We start from the raw sequence: 14,906 nt of genomic DNA on the forward strand, positions 1-14,906 counted from the left end.
GAGCTTGAGAGGAATCATCTATTCAGCTTCTCTAGATGAGACCAGATGTTGTTGTAATTTGAGGCTAGGACGAGTTCTTTAGCAATATTTTTTTTAAAACCAAACACGTGTTTTACGATTTTTGGTAAAGTGGAACAAGGTTGGTAAAATCTTTATATGTGTTGAGTAGGTGTAATTCTGAAATAGGGACTTTACTATCATCGCCCACATACTTCATATAAATAATCTATTTTACTAGAGGCCGTTCTTCTAAAATATGTTTAGGTTGACAAAGTAGAAGTACTATCCATGGTGTAAATGAAACAATAAACCAAGCAAATGCTTACGGTTTTTATCTATCACTTGAAGTAACAATGATGATCCATAAGTTGTTTCTGTTAGAGTTAAGCGCTAAGAATATAAAGTGAAGAGATTCATTAAGTGTTTTGCTACATAACCGAGGCAATTTATTTTTTCTTTTGAAACCTCTAAGGTATTCGAGCATTATGACCTTATGAATCTTTCTCTTTAACTTAGTAGGATTTCTGATAATCAACTAAGTGGAAACCACATAGCATACCTTCCATACTAGCTTATAGTTTGAAACAACTTACGGATATTAAAACTTTGTAGGAGAGATAAATACCTTAGCTTACACTGCCATGTCTCTGATACTAAATTACAAACACATAGTATGTACAACCACAAATGAAGTGTTTAGGATCAAAACTCTATCTATAAAGTGTTTAAAGATAAACACGCAAGGTTTACAACAAATGAGATTTTTATTTTATTAAGAACACTCAAGGATATTATAAAGGACTCGAAAGACTCTTTAGGACTTAGCCCACTCCACTCACTTGGCTTGGACCACAACACACTCAAAGCCTCCTTATTTATAGTACAAGGTCTAAAGAATATTCTATGGAATATTCTTTAGATATTTGATATCTTACAGTTCACACCACAAAATTCATATCTTACATTACACACCACACGTAGTTGGTGTTGACTCTTTTGGCTAATATATGCCACAAATTGTTGATGTTGATATAGATAATATCAACAAAACGATGAAAATAAAAACAAACATATTCTCTATGATTTACAACTTTTATTTATAGTTACACTCAAAGAAGTCCAAATCAATTATTGGTTCGATAACCATTTAAAGTGCAACGACATCAAGATTGAAGGTTTAAATCGTTAAATTTTTGTATTAAAAATAATCAAAAATATATTGTAACAAGATTGTTGGTTAGGGATATAGAGGATAAATATGTTTTTAATATGATTGATTTATCGAAAAATTTCTGTATAAAATAGGTTAGAAATATAAGGGTTGTGATCGGTAAATATAGGAGAAAATGAGGGACAGCGGACATTTAATACCCAACATATTGCAATATGTTCAATTCATACCCGACTTATATGGTCGTGCTAAAACATACCTGAACTTTTACAAAATTCAAATAACATACCTAATGTTTATTTTCTTAGTTAAATCATACTTCAGTCGCCACATCAGCTATAAAATAATGGTTGTGTTTATTTAAAAAAAATATGATATGTTAATTTAAATTCATTAAATTCGAATAACATATTCATAATTAATTATGGTTGTGTTTATTTAAAATATTTATGATATGTTAATCTAAATTTTTTTTATATAAAATATTTATGATATGTTACTTTTACTAAATGATAAATATTTATAAATTTTAGTTGGCTAAGTAGATCATTAAATTAACCTTATAAATACCATTTTCAGCTCTTCTCTCCGACTAATAACTATTTTTAGCAATCAAAATTTCACAAAGTAAACTAAGTTATATAATCTAAAATAGTTGATGTTTTACTAAGTTGATCAAAATTTTACAATCAGCATCATTAAAATTTTCACTTAGTTCGACAAACTTATACATTCTTTATCAATTAAAGTTTTACCAACTTATAAAAAGTTATATTATTCAAATATAATGATGGATAATTATCTCTTCGAGGCTGTTGAATTTACTACTTGTGTCTTTCCAAGACGTCCATCAAATCACACTTAAATGGATGAGTTACAACTTGTAGTTGGGTAAGAAAACCATTAAATTCAGGGATTTATCACTTTCTAAAAATAAATAAACCTTATAAATACCATTTTAATTTCTTCTCTCCGACTACTAACCTTTTTATTTTATCTCTTCATTACATTTTAAGCACTCATCATAAAATTTCATAAAGTATACTAAGTTATATAATATAAATTAGTTGATGTTTTACTAAGTTGATAAAAAGTTTACAATCAGCATCAGTTAAATTTTCACTTAGTTCGACAAACTTATACAATTTTAATCAATAAATGTTCTACAAACTTATTAAAAGTCATACTATTCAAATATAAGGATGGATGATTATCTCTTCGCGACTGTTGAAGTTACTACTTGTGTCTTTCCAAGGCGTCCATCAAATCACACTTAAATGGAGTAGTTACAACTTGTAGTTGGGTTAGATGATCATAATAAAACGGTTTATCACCTTCTCCAAATAAATAAAACGAATTTCTCTCCATATACTTGATAAAACGACTATCTCTCCATGGCAAACTTCAACTTGGCTTCTTTCCTTCTTCCATGCTCATAGGATTCTCTCCAAGGTAGCAACAACCATTATCCGGAACTTTGGTAGTGCAAGAATTGCTTTCCCCGGGTTTAATGCAATTGGCTGAGAAGATTACTTTTACAAATCTGCAAATCTCATTTTCTTGAATGACTAGACAGATGAGGTCAATTCTGTTAGCACATTCAGACTTAGGTCCTACAATTTGGGTAATCCAGAGGCCATATACTTGCAAGGTATGTACGAATTCTTCATCCTCCATTTACTTGATGAAGGAAGGGAAAAAATCATATTGCTGCTGAGAGAGAGTGCTTGTTGGCCAAATATGTAGATGGTATGATGAACTTAGCATTTAGCGTCGATGATAGAGGATTGGTTCACAACTATCCTGGTTTTATTCGTGAATATGTTGATCGGATGTATCACTTGATCACTAGTTGGGCACTCACAGGCCATTGGGGTTACGATAAACACGAGTTGTTTATGTCTCTATTGGAAAGAATAGATCCCAATGTGTCATATGATTGTTGGTGCTCCAGAATAATAGAACCAGTGTTTGTAGTCTCCATAGATGGATGAAGAACACAATAGAAATGCGATCATTGTTTCTGGCAAAGTGCAGCTTAAGACTTATGCAATGAAATTCATTTGACTGCTTGTGACTACCCAATTAGAGATTAGTTGTGTGCTTATGAGTTATGACATGTAATCTTTGTCTATTTTTACTAATTTTATGTAAAATACATTTCGTATTATGTAGTGTCTCTAGTTTTTCTGTATAAACTAATCTTTTTTTTTACTTTAACTTCAATAAATATATCAATAACAACATGATATCACTCAAATTACCCTAAGGAGTGAATTTACTCTCTCAAATAAGAGGCTCGGTGTAGTACTTAAGGATTGAATCCACAGGGAGCTAGGGCACACAATAGATCTAAGCAGTTTATGATTAAGCTAGGCTAGTAATTTAATAATGCAGTAAATATAGTAAACTGGGACGAACAAGGTAGTTGTTCTTAAGGGATTGGAAGTTGTTTGATAGAAGGATGGTTTGCTAAATCTAGGGTTTAGGTAATCAGGATTATAGATGTATAGAGACTAAAGCATGTGATATTAAAGAACTCCACTTAGTAACAATCTATCAACTTCTGTTTGTTTAGATTATCTATTCATAGTATCTCGGAGTCTCAACTTTCGCTTGCTGAGCCGAGCAAGCATTGATCGATGTTACCACTTGGTAATTGATCGATTTGCCTTTCAGAGCGTCGATCGATTTATCTATAGGATAATTGACCGATGGCTCCTTCTTATCAAGCTTTACCATCAGGTTGGACTAATGTTCACTAGATTGCTAAATCAATTCTGTCGTTTGTTTCTAACAGATCTAATTCAATAAGGATTTATTCAGGTTTATAACAACTTAGATCAATATTCTAGTTAGCTACTCTAGAACAAGCCATAAAAAAAATTCTATTGATGAATATCACAACTTAGCAATTCTATATTTTGGGTTAATCCCTCATGAACCTAATCTAACAGGTGGATCTATTTAGATATGAAGTTTGTTACTGAAATCATAGATGAATAACATAAAATATAAATAAAACCAAAACCAATTGAGTTCCAAGAAGACCATGTCCACAACTAGTATATAACTCTACTATCCACGCTTTGGTATCTACGTCCACACTTAATTTTGTTTACATGTTAATATATATATATATGAAAATGAATCTTAAAAAATAGATAATTTTATATATAATTTATTATGACAATTATTTTTGTTTAATACATTTTAGAATTTGAGATAAAAATAAATGAAAACATAAAGTGGAATAAGAAGAAGAAAGAAATTCATGTGATGAGAAGAAAATAAACATAAAGTGGAATAAGAAGATGAAAGAAATTCATGTGATGAGAAGAAAATAGTTTTTATATTAAAAACATAAAGGCAATGAGAGAAAGAATACAGTCTAGGGTCATAAGAGTCTTTTTGACATGAGAAAGTATGTCTCAAGCACTAAGCGTTCTATAGTGTAATTGGAAAGTGAAAAAGTGTCTCTAGGCGTAAAAAACTAATCAAATATCAATAGGAATTTTGGATTCACAAAATTTTTTCTTTCTCGTTACGGTTCATCTTCTTCTATCAAAGCTCCACTAGTCTTGAATCTGTGAATCTTTTTCTTTCTCCCAAAAATCTCAGGACGCAAGATAAATAATGATATATGCATTAATATTCCAAATGATATATGCATCTCCAAGTTGCATATACTGTTTTAGTCACTCATACAAATGTTTGTCAATCCTTTGCGAACATCTTTGTTCACAAGAAAGCCAAAGATGGTGGACATAACGATTAAAAGGAAAATTCAGATGCCTTGTCCGTCGTATGACTTCCATCTTTCTATCACTACTTTAAACTCCTCATCTCTCTTCCTAACCTGCAAATGGAAAAACCACAAGTTGTAAATTAGCCTATACAAGTCATCTTAGTACCATTAGAACATCTTTATGTACCTCAACCATGGGGTTCCTTCCTCGAAGCAACATATCAACACTCTTTTCAGTCTGCACAAGAGTAAGCTAAATAAGGTACTGAACGTCCACAAGATAGTGACTGCAGATGCAAGAACGGAGACTTATGAGAAAAAAAAAAGATCAAGTAGGAACTGTACTTGATGTGCAATCCAATAATCTCTTTCTCTCATCTCGATCAAGAAATAAAAAGTTGGGGGAGCTTTTCTCTCGAGAATGCTCTTCTGGCTCCTTCTCGCCCGCGCTTCTTCATCTCCAAGAGTGACAGTCTCAATACCACCAATCTACAAACCAACAATGAAAAAAGCTTTGTGGAAACCAGAAAGAAAAAGGACAAACAAATACAACATTCCAGACAGTTTATTGTTTTACCAAGTCTGAAAGAGTAGGGTTCTTAATGATGTTCTGGAGCTGCTCTCCATGAGCAGTGCCAATCAACATCACTCCCCTTTCAGCAATGGAACGACAGGCAAGCGCTTCAGCTTCTGTGCCGATCTCATCAACGATGATCACCTGAGGCATATGGTTCTCTACTGCCTCAATCATCACTTTATGCTGCAAAGATGGCTTAGGTACTTGCATTCTACGTGCACCTCCAATAGCCGAGTGCGGAATATCTCCATCTCCTCCAATTTCATTGCTCGTATCAATTATCACCTAAAGACACATTTCACAATAACCAAATCACTATTAAAGGCAGAAACTTTCATGGCTAAGAAGCAAAATTGCAAAAAAAAAAAAAAAAAACCCACCACTCTTTTCTGGAATTCATCAGACAAGACACGAGCCATCTCTCGCAAAACAGTGGTCTTTCCAACACCAGGCCTATGGATTTAACTCGATCAAAGAGTGAGAAATAAAGTAAGTGGGTTAAGATTAAGAGAAGCGAAAAGTACCGTCCAACGAACAAGATGCTTTTGCCGTAGTGAAGAAGATCATAGAGCATGTCAATGTGACCACTCACAGCCCTCCCAACCCGACAAGTTAGACCAACGATGAAGCCTTTCCTATTGCGAATGGCTGAAATCCTATGCAATGTACCTTCAATTCCAGCTCTGTTATCAGCCCCAAACTCACCCACCAGCTCTTGAGCATCCTCTAGCTCTTCCATGGATACCTAAGCTAGTGTTTTCATGAACACAAGAATCAAACACACACACACACAATAACAAATGAAAAGATTGGTTTACCTCGATGTTCCTAAGATACTGGCCTCCTCGTTCTCCCAGATAACGTGCTTCAGGTGGTCTCCCCAAGTCCATTATCACCTCTACCAGCTGGTTCCTGCGGGGATCGTTCAGAAGACGGTGACGCAGATCTCTCGGGAGAATCTACAGAGACGAAAGCGTTTAGGCTAAATAATATCAGATTCAAGTGTAGGTGATTTTAGACCTCAAGGAATGCACTGAGATTGTCGTTGACGATCATGGATGAGGACTTCGGAAGAGCGAACGAAACCGGCAGTTCACGGCGGATTGGGAAATGAAGGCGGCAAGCTTCGGCGCCCCATGGGACGCACACTCCGGCCATCTTTAACTGCAACCACCGAGTGGATAAGTCAACAAAGAATCCCCAGACAAAAAGAAACATTATTAAATAATGGGCCTTTGGGCTTAAGAAATTGGGCCTTTCTTTGTATAAAAGCCATTTATTTTGTATATCTTGACCTACAAAACAGGGGTTTAGAAGTAAAAGGACATTTGGATAATGCAAAATTTGGTACGGTACTGGATATGATTTATTTTGTCTATAAAATTTCATTGATGAAACAGCAGATACAATTACCACAAAGATCAATCATTGACTAAGCCATGCAAAGAGAACCATATCAACAGAAACGAAAACCTAATGAAGATTGTGTCTATGTATTTGTAAGTTGGTCTAGTCTCTTTTCTCCGTTCAATTGGGTTTTCAATTGAGTTTGGTTTAGTCAAATTGGGGTTTATTCTTTTGTTAAGGAAATAGGTGTTTTATGTCGTTTGTTGGTATAAAGCTAGAGTCTTTAGTATGCTCGGTAGTTGAGCTAAGGGACTAAGACGATCGGACTGTTACGATCAAAGAGATAGAGAGAAGAGACTAGGGTTGTAACTCATCGCTCGATTCGAGCAGTTCTTGTGAAGTTGCTGGTTCAATTCCAGCTCCGGTGAGCTATAGCGGCCTCTCCACATCAGGGAGGTGCGGTGAACACTGGACGAACAATTCTATGTGTCATTCTCTTGATTGCTTGCTGTTTAAGTTGAAATCAGGTTAAGATTCAAGTAAAAAATTGCACAAGGTGGTATCAGAGCCAGGTTACGATCCTGGGACCTGTGGGTTATGGGCACAAAGTGGTGACTTCTCTCTCTGGAAGCGAAGAATGTACGCTTACCAAAGCGTTTCTGGGTTAAAGGATGTGCTCGTCGAGAAGTCTCCGATCGTGGAGGCGAAGGAGACGACAAGCGATCAAGATCCCGAAGATAAGAATTAGATTCTAGAGGATGAAGAATCAAGATTGGAGAGATGCGAGAAGGCGATGAACATGATCTTTCTCAATATAGAAGATCATGTTTTAAGGAAAATCGAGAGGTGTACTACATCAGCTGAGAATCGGGCACTACTAGAGGCGTTGTACATGCCTAGGTCACTTCCGGATCGTGTGCATGATTCAAGATGAAGGAGCAACGCACAATCGACGAAAACATTGACGACTTTCTCAAGATTGTAGGTGACCTGAGTCACCTAAGTATTGATGTTCTAGAAGAAGTACAAGCCGTTCTTTTGTTAAACGCATGACCAGTGAGATATGATCAATTGAAAGAAACATTGAAGTACAACATGAATGTGATCAAGATGGAGGATGTTGCAAGCTCTGCAAGATCTAAGGAGAGAGAGATGAAGTCTCTCACAAGATCACGAGTGAGCTCTGTGGGTCATTACGTTCGAGGAAGATCAGACAATAGGAGCTTAAACCATGGAAAGAATAGGAATGGTAGATCAAGATCAAAATCTACAGAAATGAACAAGGTCTGCTGGATTTGTGGAAATGAGGGACACTTCAAGAAACAGTGCTACAAATGGCTAGACAAAAATAAGCAAAGATCTCAGGGACTAGATAAAGAAGAGTCAGCAATGGTTAGAGATGACGCTCAAGACTTAGTAGGACTGATTGCGAATGAGATTAACCTATCTCAAGAAGCTACAGATAAAGAAGAATTGGTAATGGATACATGTTGCTCGTTTCATATGACTCCTCGCAGAGATATGTTCCTAAGTTTCACGCAGACAGATGTTGGTAAAGTCAAAATGGCAAACAACACAAGCGCTGAGGTTAAGGGTGTTGGTTAAGTCATGTTTGAGAATCCTGATGGCACAACATTTGTACTTCATGAAGTGAGGTATATGCCGAGTATTGGGAGGAATCTCATTTCGTTGGGAACTGTAGAGAATAATGGTTGTGAGTTCATAGGCTCGAATGGATTGCTGAAGGTAGTAAAGAGTTGTACAATCATTATGAAGGGTGCAAGGAAGGAGAGGGACAATCTCTACGTACTAGAGGGTTTGGCTAAGGTATCCGGTTCCTGCAATGCGTTAGTCAAGAAGCAGAAGCTGCAGCTGAACAGAGCTATACACAACTTTGGCACAGTCGGTTAGGTCATGTTGGTGAAAAGGCGATGGATGTTCTAGCTCAGAAAGGTTGTCTGGAGAAGCAGAAGTTAAAAGATATTGATTTATGCGAGGATTGTGTGATTGGGAAGACACACAAGGTCAGTTTGGTCAAGCAAAGAACATCACGAAGAACAAGCTTGATTACATACACTCAGACTTGTGGGAATAACCTAACGTTCCACCAAGTCTTAGTAACTGTCAATAATTCATCAGCTTTACAGATGATTGGTCCAAAAATGTGTGGATTTACTTCTTGAGAACGAAGGATGAATCATTTGAAAGGTTTTTAGAATGGAAGAGGATGGTGGAAGTTCAGTCCGAAAGAAAAGTCAAGCGACTCCATACAGACAATGGGTTAGAATTCTGCAACCTGAAATTTGACTATCTTTGCAGAGAATAGGGGATTGTGCGTCATAAAACATACACCTACACTCCCCAAAAAGATATGGTGGCAGAAAGGCTGAATCGCACAATCGTGACAAGGTCATGAGTATTCTCAGTGAGAGTGGGCTGGACAAGATGTTATGGGCTGAAGCAGCTGCGACATTAGTGTATATTATCAACATGACACGTTCCTCGGCTATTGAGTTCAATATTCCTAAAGAAAGATGGACCTCAACTATACCAGATCTGTCAAGTTTAAAGAGATTCGGCTGTATAGCATACACTCATTCAACAGAGGGAAATCTGAATCCCATAGCAAAGAAAGACGTCTTTATTGGTAATCCGGAAGGTGTGAAAGGATACATGATATGAGTGATAGAAGATCTGAGATGTGTCATAAGCAGAAATGTAGTCTTTAAGGAAGATACGATGTTCAAGAGTTCTTCAAAGGAGGCCACTTCAGGTAATGACATAAATATTCGTTTATTGACTAATCAAACTTTGAGTTTTGATGATGCTGGACATCTTAGAGAAACATGTATTCAAGCTCAAAGTGGAGCTATTCAGAAAATTACTCAAGAAGAGGAGGAACAAACCGAAGAAGCTATGGATTCCAATGCTGAAGATCTAAGCAACTACCAATTAGCAAGGGAACGTAGCAGGAGAGAGACAAATGCACCTGTCAGATTGGAAGATTATCAGGTATATCCTAATGATGAAGATATTGCTGGTTATGCTTATCTTGTTGTTGAGGATGCAGGTAGAACTGAACCCAAGAATTATCAAGAAGCCTTGGAGGATCCAGACAGAGATTGTTGGCTAACAGCTTCAGATGAAGAGATGGTTTCTTTGAAGAAGAGGAAGACGTGGGTTCTAGTTGACAGGGTGAAGAGCAGAAACCGATAGGTTGCAAGTGGGTTTATAAGAGGAAAGAAGGTATTGAAGGAGTGGAGACACCTAGATACAAAGGAAGGTTGGTTGCAAAGGGCTATAGTCAGAAGGAAGGGATAGACTATCAGGAGATTTTCTCGCTGGTGGCTAAACACATATATATCAGATGTCTCTTGTCCATAGTAGCTCATCATGACATGGAGCTGCAACAGATGGACATCAAGATTGTCTTCTTACACAGCTACTTGGATGAGACGATATACATGGAGCAGCCACAAGGGGTATGTGGATAAGAAACATCCTGATAAAGTATGTCTACTCAAGAGATCTTCATATGGTCTGAAGCAGTCGCCTCGTCAGTGGAATACTCGGTTCAATGAGTTTATGGTGCAGCATGATTTCAGGAGAAGCAACTTTGATATGTACCTATACTTTAAGGAGATGAAAGACAAACAATGTGTCTTCTTGCTTTTATACGTAGACGATATCTTGATAGCGTCGAAAGGGAGAGATTATGTGAAGCAGTACCTGGAAAGGAGCTTCAGGTTCACTGCTGTTCCATAATCACCTAAGAAGGAAGAAACTCCAGGTAACTCCATTATCAACGCTGTCTCAAACTCGCAGAGACAGAGGAGGAGAAACAAGTCAGTTTCAGGTTTATATTGATAATGGAAAACTCAAGGTGGAGTTTAGAGAGTTACCTGTGAGCATAGATGCGAGGCAGAAGTTTCAGCTCAAGGTGGAGTAGCTGAAACACAAGAACAATTCACTCAAAGGTATTATGTAGTCGGATGAAGAAGTTTAAAGTTTAAGGATGACCTGAGAAAACGTCTTAAACAGCAAGAGAAGCTGAATGGAGACGAGTATCTAGGTCGGGGAAATAAGAAATGGATCACCGGAGAGGAGAGAACGTCGTAAACAGCTGCTATGGTGGACGATAATCACCAAGGAGAGCTGAAGGGAGACGAGTATTCCAGTCGGGAAAACAAACCAGATCATCAAATAAGTATAACATCACAGGCACCATCTTAATCAAGATAAAGAGAAGTGGATTAACTTTACCAGGAAGTTGAATGGAAACGGGTTCATGGGTTCGTCAGAGTAATGGAGGAGCCTCCAAAGGGTCACCTGAGAGAACGTATCAAACAACAAGAAAAGCTGAAGGGAGACGAGTACCTAGGTTGGCCTAAGAAGAAAGAGATCACAGGACATCATAAACATCGTCTTAAACAGCTAAATGAAGTAAATGACTTTACCGAGAAGCTGAAGGAAGACGAGTTTGAACAAGCGGAAGGAACAGATCACGGGAAACACATGAAAGAAATATGCGGTTGATGAATCACATCTCACTGTCAAGGTCAAAAGGAGATTAAGTTTATACGATCTCAAAGATGTCTTCAAGCAAACTCAAATCATCAGAGAAAGCTTACCAGAAAGCTGCAGTAATCCGACAAGGTTGAGCCATGGATCGACCACCTGAAACATTCAAAACGAGAACTTTGATAATTACCAGTAAAAGAAGAAATCGCGAGCTTCTTTTAGAATTACGAGTTCTCACAGTGAAGAACATTTAAAGGTAAGGTCGGAGTTTGCAGAAACGAGCTGGAGGTAGTTGAATTGATCTCTGAAATCAAGGCAAGAAAGGTTGAAGACGGAGTTGCGGCGTACGAGCTACATGAGTCGTCGAAGATAGGATTCATCGATGAGACGTCATCACTGTCTTAAGGATTCTCGGTGAAAAGGAGATGAGAAAGAATAGCCGTTTTGGCCTATTTTTCGTAAGGCATCAACAGGAAGGAAGGTGAGCATAGGATACTCATGGCGATGCCTGGTGAAGAAGCTCGGCAAATGTGTTACCGGATCAAATTGTTCTTTCAAATTGCAGAGGAAAGAGATGGAAAGCTTGAGTCGGCGTGTAGATATGTCGAAGAGAGGACGAGGAGCAGTGATTCATCGGAAAACCAACTTGGCTAAGTTGTCACCAGATCATCTCGTGAAGAAGAATTTTCAGTCTGGTTGATCGACTTTTACAAATTCCCAGTTCTGGCCCAGTACGAAAGTCCCAACAAGAAGTCCAACAAGGCATTGTGACTTCCTTTTCCTACAAGGAAATACAATAGGTAGTCAATTGGGAAAAATAAAATAAGCATAATGACGATGGTGACAAGAGTATAAATAAAGGAGGTGATCAAATCTAATGGGGCATCTGAAAGAAAAGCATAGAGACCTAGAGCTAAAGAGTGAGAGAGAGAGAGAGATCAAGAGAGTTACTAATTCATAAGTTCGAGTCTTGTGTTTTAGGTTTAACAAGCTGTGATTTCTAATTAGTTCTTGTAAGAAAGATATTCATTGATAGTGAATAAAGGGAAAGAGCTTTTGATATTGATTTCATTCTAAGTTCGAACACTAGGAAAAGGTTTAAAACCTAACAGTATTGGTCTATACTTATTAAAGCTGATTTGGTTTGGTAGTATCCTATAAACTATCCAAATTGTTAAAAACTAGTTGAGAAAAAAATACACTACAAATTTCTAAAAGACCTTGGAGATTCGAGATGAACACAATCGCATGGAATTGTTAAGGGGCGGGTGCTAACTTGACGAAAAAACATCTTAATGAATTGTACCACTGCTTTTTACCTACGTTTTTATTTCTTTCAGAGACGAAGAACAATCGGAATTTTTTACAAGATGTGTGTTAGGATCAAAATCGGTCATGACGGAATCAATGTCTAAAGGTTGCGTTTCTGTACGAAAGCTTTCTCAATACACTCTTGACAAAAACTCCTGAGAAAAAAACTCTAGAGAAATGGATCACGGAACCAAACATGCAGTCCAACTCGTTCGTTTCAATCTTTTGCTGCACAAACGCGTCAGATGTTTAGCTATGGATAAAGACTTTCCCATGGTTTGATTGAGTCCATATTTTTGACACAAGATAGATCTTTAAGTTAGCTTTCTAAAGTTTTTGGTCTGAGGTCAATCAGAATCATGTAGCATAAGGTATATCAATTTTATTGAAAGGTGGCCAGAGCACACCGTCCAGCTCGGCAGATGGCAGAGCTAGATCGACCAAAACGACCAGCTCGGCCATCCGCCGAGCTGAACCAGTCCATCTTCAGTTCGGCGAATGGCCGAGCTGGACCCAAGATGGATTCAGCTCGGCCGTTCACCGAGCTGAACCCGAGACAGATTCAGCTCGGCCGTTCGCTGAGCTAGACCAGTCCAGTTCGGTGAACGGCCAAGCTGGACCTGAGACGGATTCAGCTTGGCCGTTCGCCGAGCTGAACCAGTCCAGTTCAAGCTGGACCCAAGACGGATTCAGCTCGACCGTTCGCCAAGCTGGACCAGTCCGGTTCGGTGAACGGCCGAGCTGGACCCGAGACGGATTCAGCTTGGCCGTTCGCCAAGCTGGACCAGTCCAGTTCGGAAAACGGCCGAGCTAGACCTAACACGGATTCAGCTCGGCCATTCACCAAGCTGGACCAGTCCTGTTCGGCGAACGGCCGAGCTGGATCGATCCGAGTCCGTCTTCTCCTTGTCCTCGTAACTCCTTTCCCAAATAATGCATTGAACTCATTCTTGTTTCATCTCTATCGGAGTCACCGTTGGAACTTTACGATTTAAAAACGGCAAGAACTCGTTCTCTCGAATAATATTCGGATTGATCGTATGTTAGGTTGGACTAACCTAATATCAGATTCAACACGTCAGGAATATAAAATACTTTATTTCATATATATATATATATATATAAAATATATATATAATGAAGTTCACAAGCCCAAATATGATACATATGGTCAATGGACGCAGCCAAAAGTAAAACATACATTCATATATCTTGAAAACGAATCTTTAGTAAAAGATGTCCAATCTACACCAGCTCCTATAGTTCCGCGAGCACTATGGTCCTTTCTACTGGTCACCTGCAAAAGGATGTGAGGAGTGAGTGAACTAGTTTCACTCAGTGAGCCAGGATTCCCTATCTAGCATATACAACTACCCGTCATTCTAAACTCAACCCTAAACACAAGCAAGATGGGTAGTTCAACAATCAAAAATCAAGATAATAAAGCATGCCCGATTTAAGCAATAAACCATTAAACCATAATAAATCAAAAAACTCTTTAGGAGTGTCACATCAATCAACCATATATATATATATACTCCTAGGGCGCAACAGAATCATTCTTCCTCCACATAAGGAACACCAGCAATCCCTTCACTATTACACCACACAGGCGTAGGCGCTCGGGAATCGCCCGGTCACGGTCCTCAATCGGAATCGCCGTGCCCCGGTCCTCTATCGGACTCGCCGGGGGCTGCCACATCCACGTGTGACACTCAGCCTTGGTGATCAAGCCAAGTTAAGCTGAGCCCACCACTTTCCGGACAACGACCGGCTTAGTGGTACCATTTGAGGAAGTAATGACCTGCAAACTACTACTAGAACCACCACGAGGTTCTCACACAATAGTACCAACACGAGGTACACACCATAACAATATATAATAATCATACAGTCACAATAATCCGGGTCCTTTGACTAGTCTTGCTATCCACTTAGCCCAGACATCGTCTCAAGCCTCAGATCCACAAACTGCATTAAAAATTTGTTAACAAACAATTAACCGTGACTCACAGTGATTAACCGATGTGGCTTGACTTTCTGATTTTGGAAGTTGACCAAACCCTTTTTATTCCCTCCAAATCTTCGTCTTGGTACTGTGATGTTAATCCCCAAAACCCAACCTCCATGTCTTGAATGAACTGGTCTGGACTGATCAGAACTTGGAAATAACCTTCTTTCTCTTCTGGACAGTTTTTTGGAATTTTCTGCGAGTTTATCGGTCTTCGGAA

At 38.2% G+C, this 14,906-nt stretch overlaps 1 protein-coding gene across 2 annotated transcripts; it reads right to left on the minus strand.

The window, feature by feature from the left end:
* Positions 1 to 4,792: 4,792 nt before the first annotated feature.
* Positions 4,793 to 6,744, minus strand: LOC103840080 (uncharacterized protein ycf45). 2 transcript variants are annotated; one of them, XM_009116560.3, is made up of 8 exons: positions 6,517 to 6,744; positions 6,315 to 6,455; positions 6,021 to 6,241; positions 5,877 to 5,949; positions 5,497 to 5,781; positions 5,265 to 5,408; positions 5,107 to 5,157; positions 4,793 to 5,030 (listed from the first exon to the last, which is right to left on the minus strand). In XM_009116560.3, the coding sequence occupies exons 1-8, from the start codon at positions 6,712 to 6,714 to the stop codon at positions 4,959 to 4,961; spliced, it is 1,185 nt and encodes a 394-aa protein (XP_009114808.2). In that variant the 5' UTR covers positions 6,715 to 6,744; the 3' UTR covers positions 4,793 to 4,958. The 2 variants fall into 2 exon arrangements, with proteins under 2 accessions (XP_009114808.2, XP_009114809.1); XM_009116561.3 differs by having other exon boundaries at positions 4,800 to 5,030; positions 6,315 to 6,408; positions 6,517 to 6,722.
* Between the last annotated feature and the right edge of the window lie 8,162 nt (positions 6,745 to 14,906).

The sequence above is a fragment of the Brassica rapa genome, chromosome A09 (genome assembly GCF_000309985.2).
Source record: "Brassica rapa cultivar Chiifu-401-42 chromosome A09, CAAS_Brap_v3.01, whole genome shotgun sequence".
NCBI classification, from domain to species: domain Eukaryota; kingdom Viridiplantae; phylum Streptophyta; class Magnoliopsida; order Brassicales; family Brassicaceae; genus Brassica; species Brassica rapa.

Excerpts from the sequence above, each read along its gene's own strand:
- LOC103840080 (XM_009116560.3), bottom strand. The coding sequence starts at position 6,714 with ATGTTTCTTTTTGTCTGGGGATTCTTTGTTGACTTATCCACTCGGTGG. Across the intron at positions 6,456-6,516 it reads ATCTCAGTGCATTCCTTGAG|ATTCTCCCGAGAGATCTGCG; the intron begins GTCTAAAATCAC and ends TCGTCTCTGTAG. Across the intron at positions 5,031-5,106 it reads GAAGGAACCCCATGGTTGAG|GTTAGGAAGAGAGATGAGGA; the intron begins GTACATAAAGAT and ends TTCCATTTGCAG.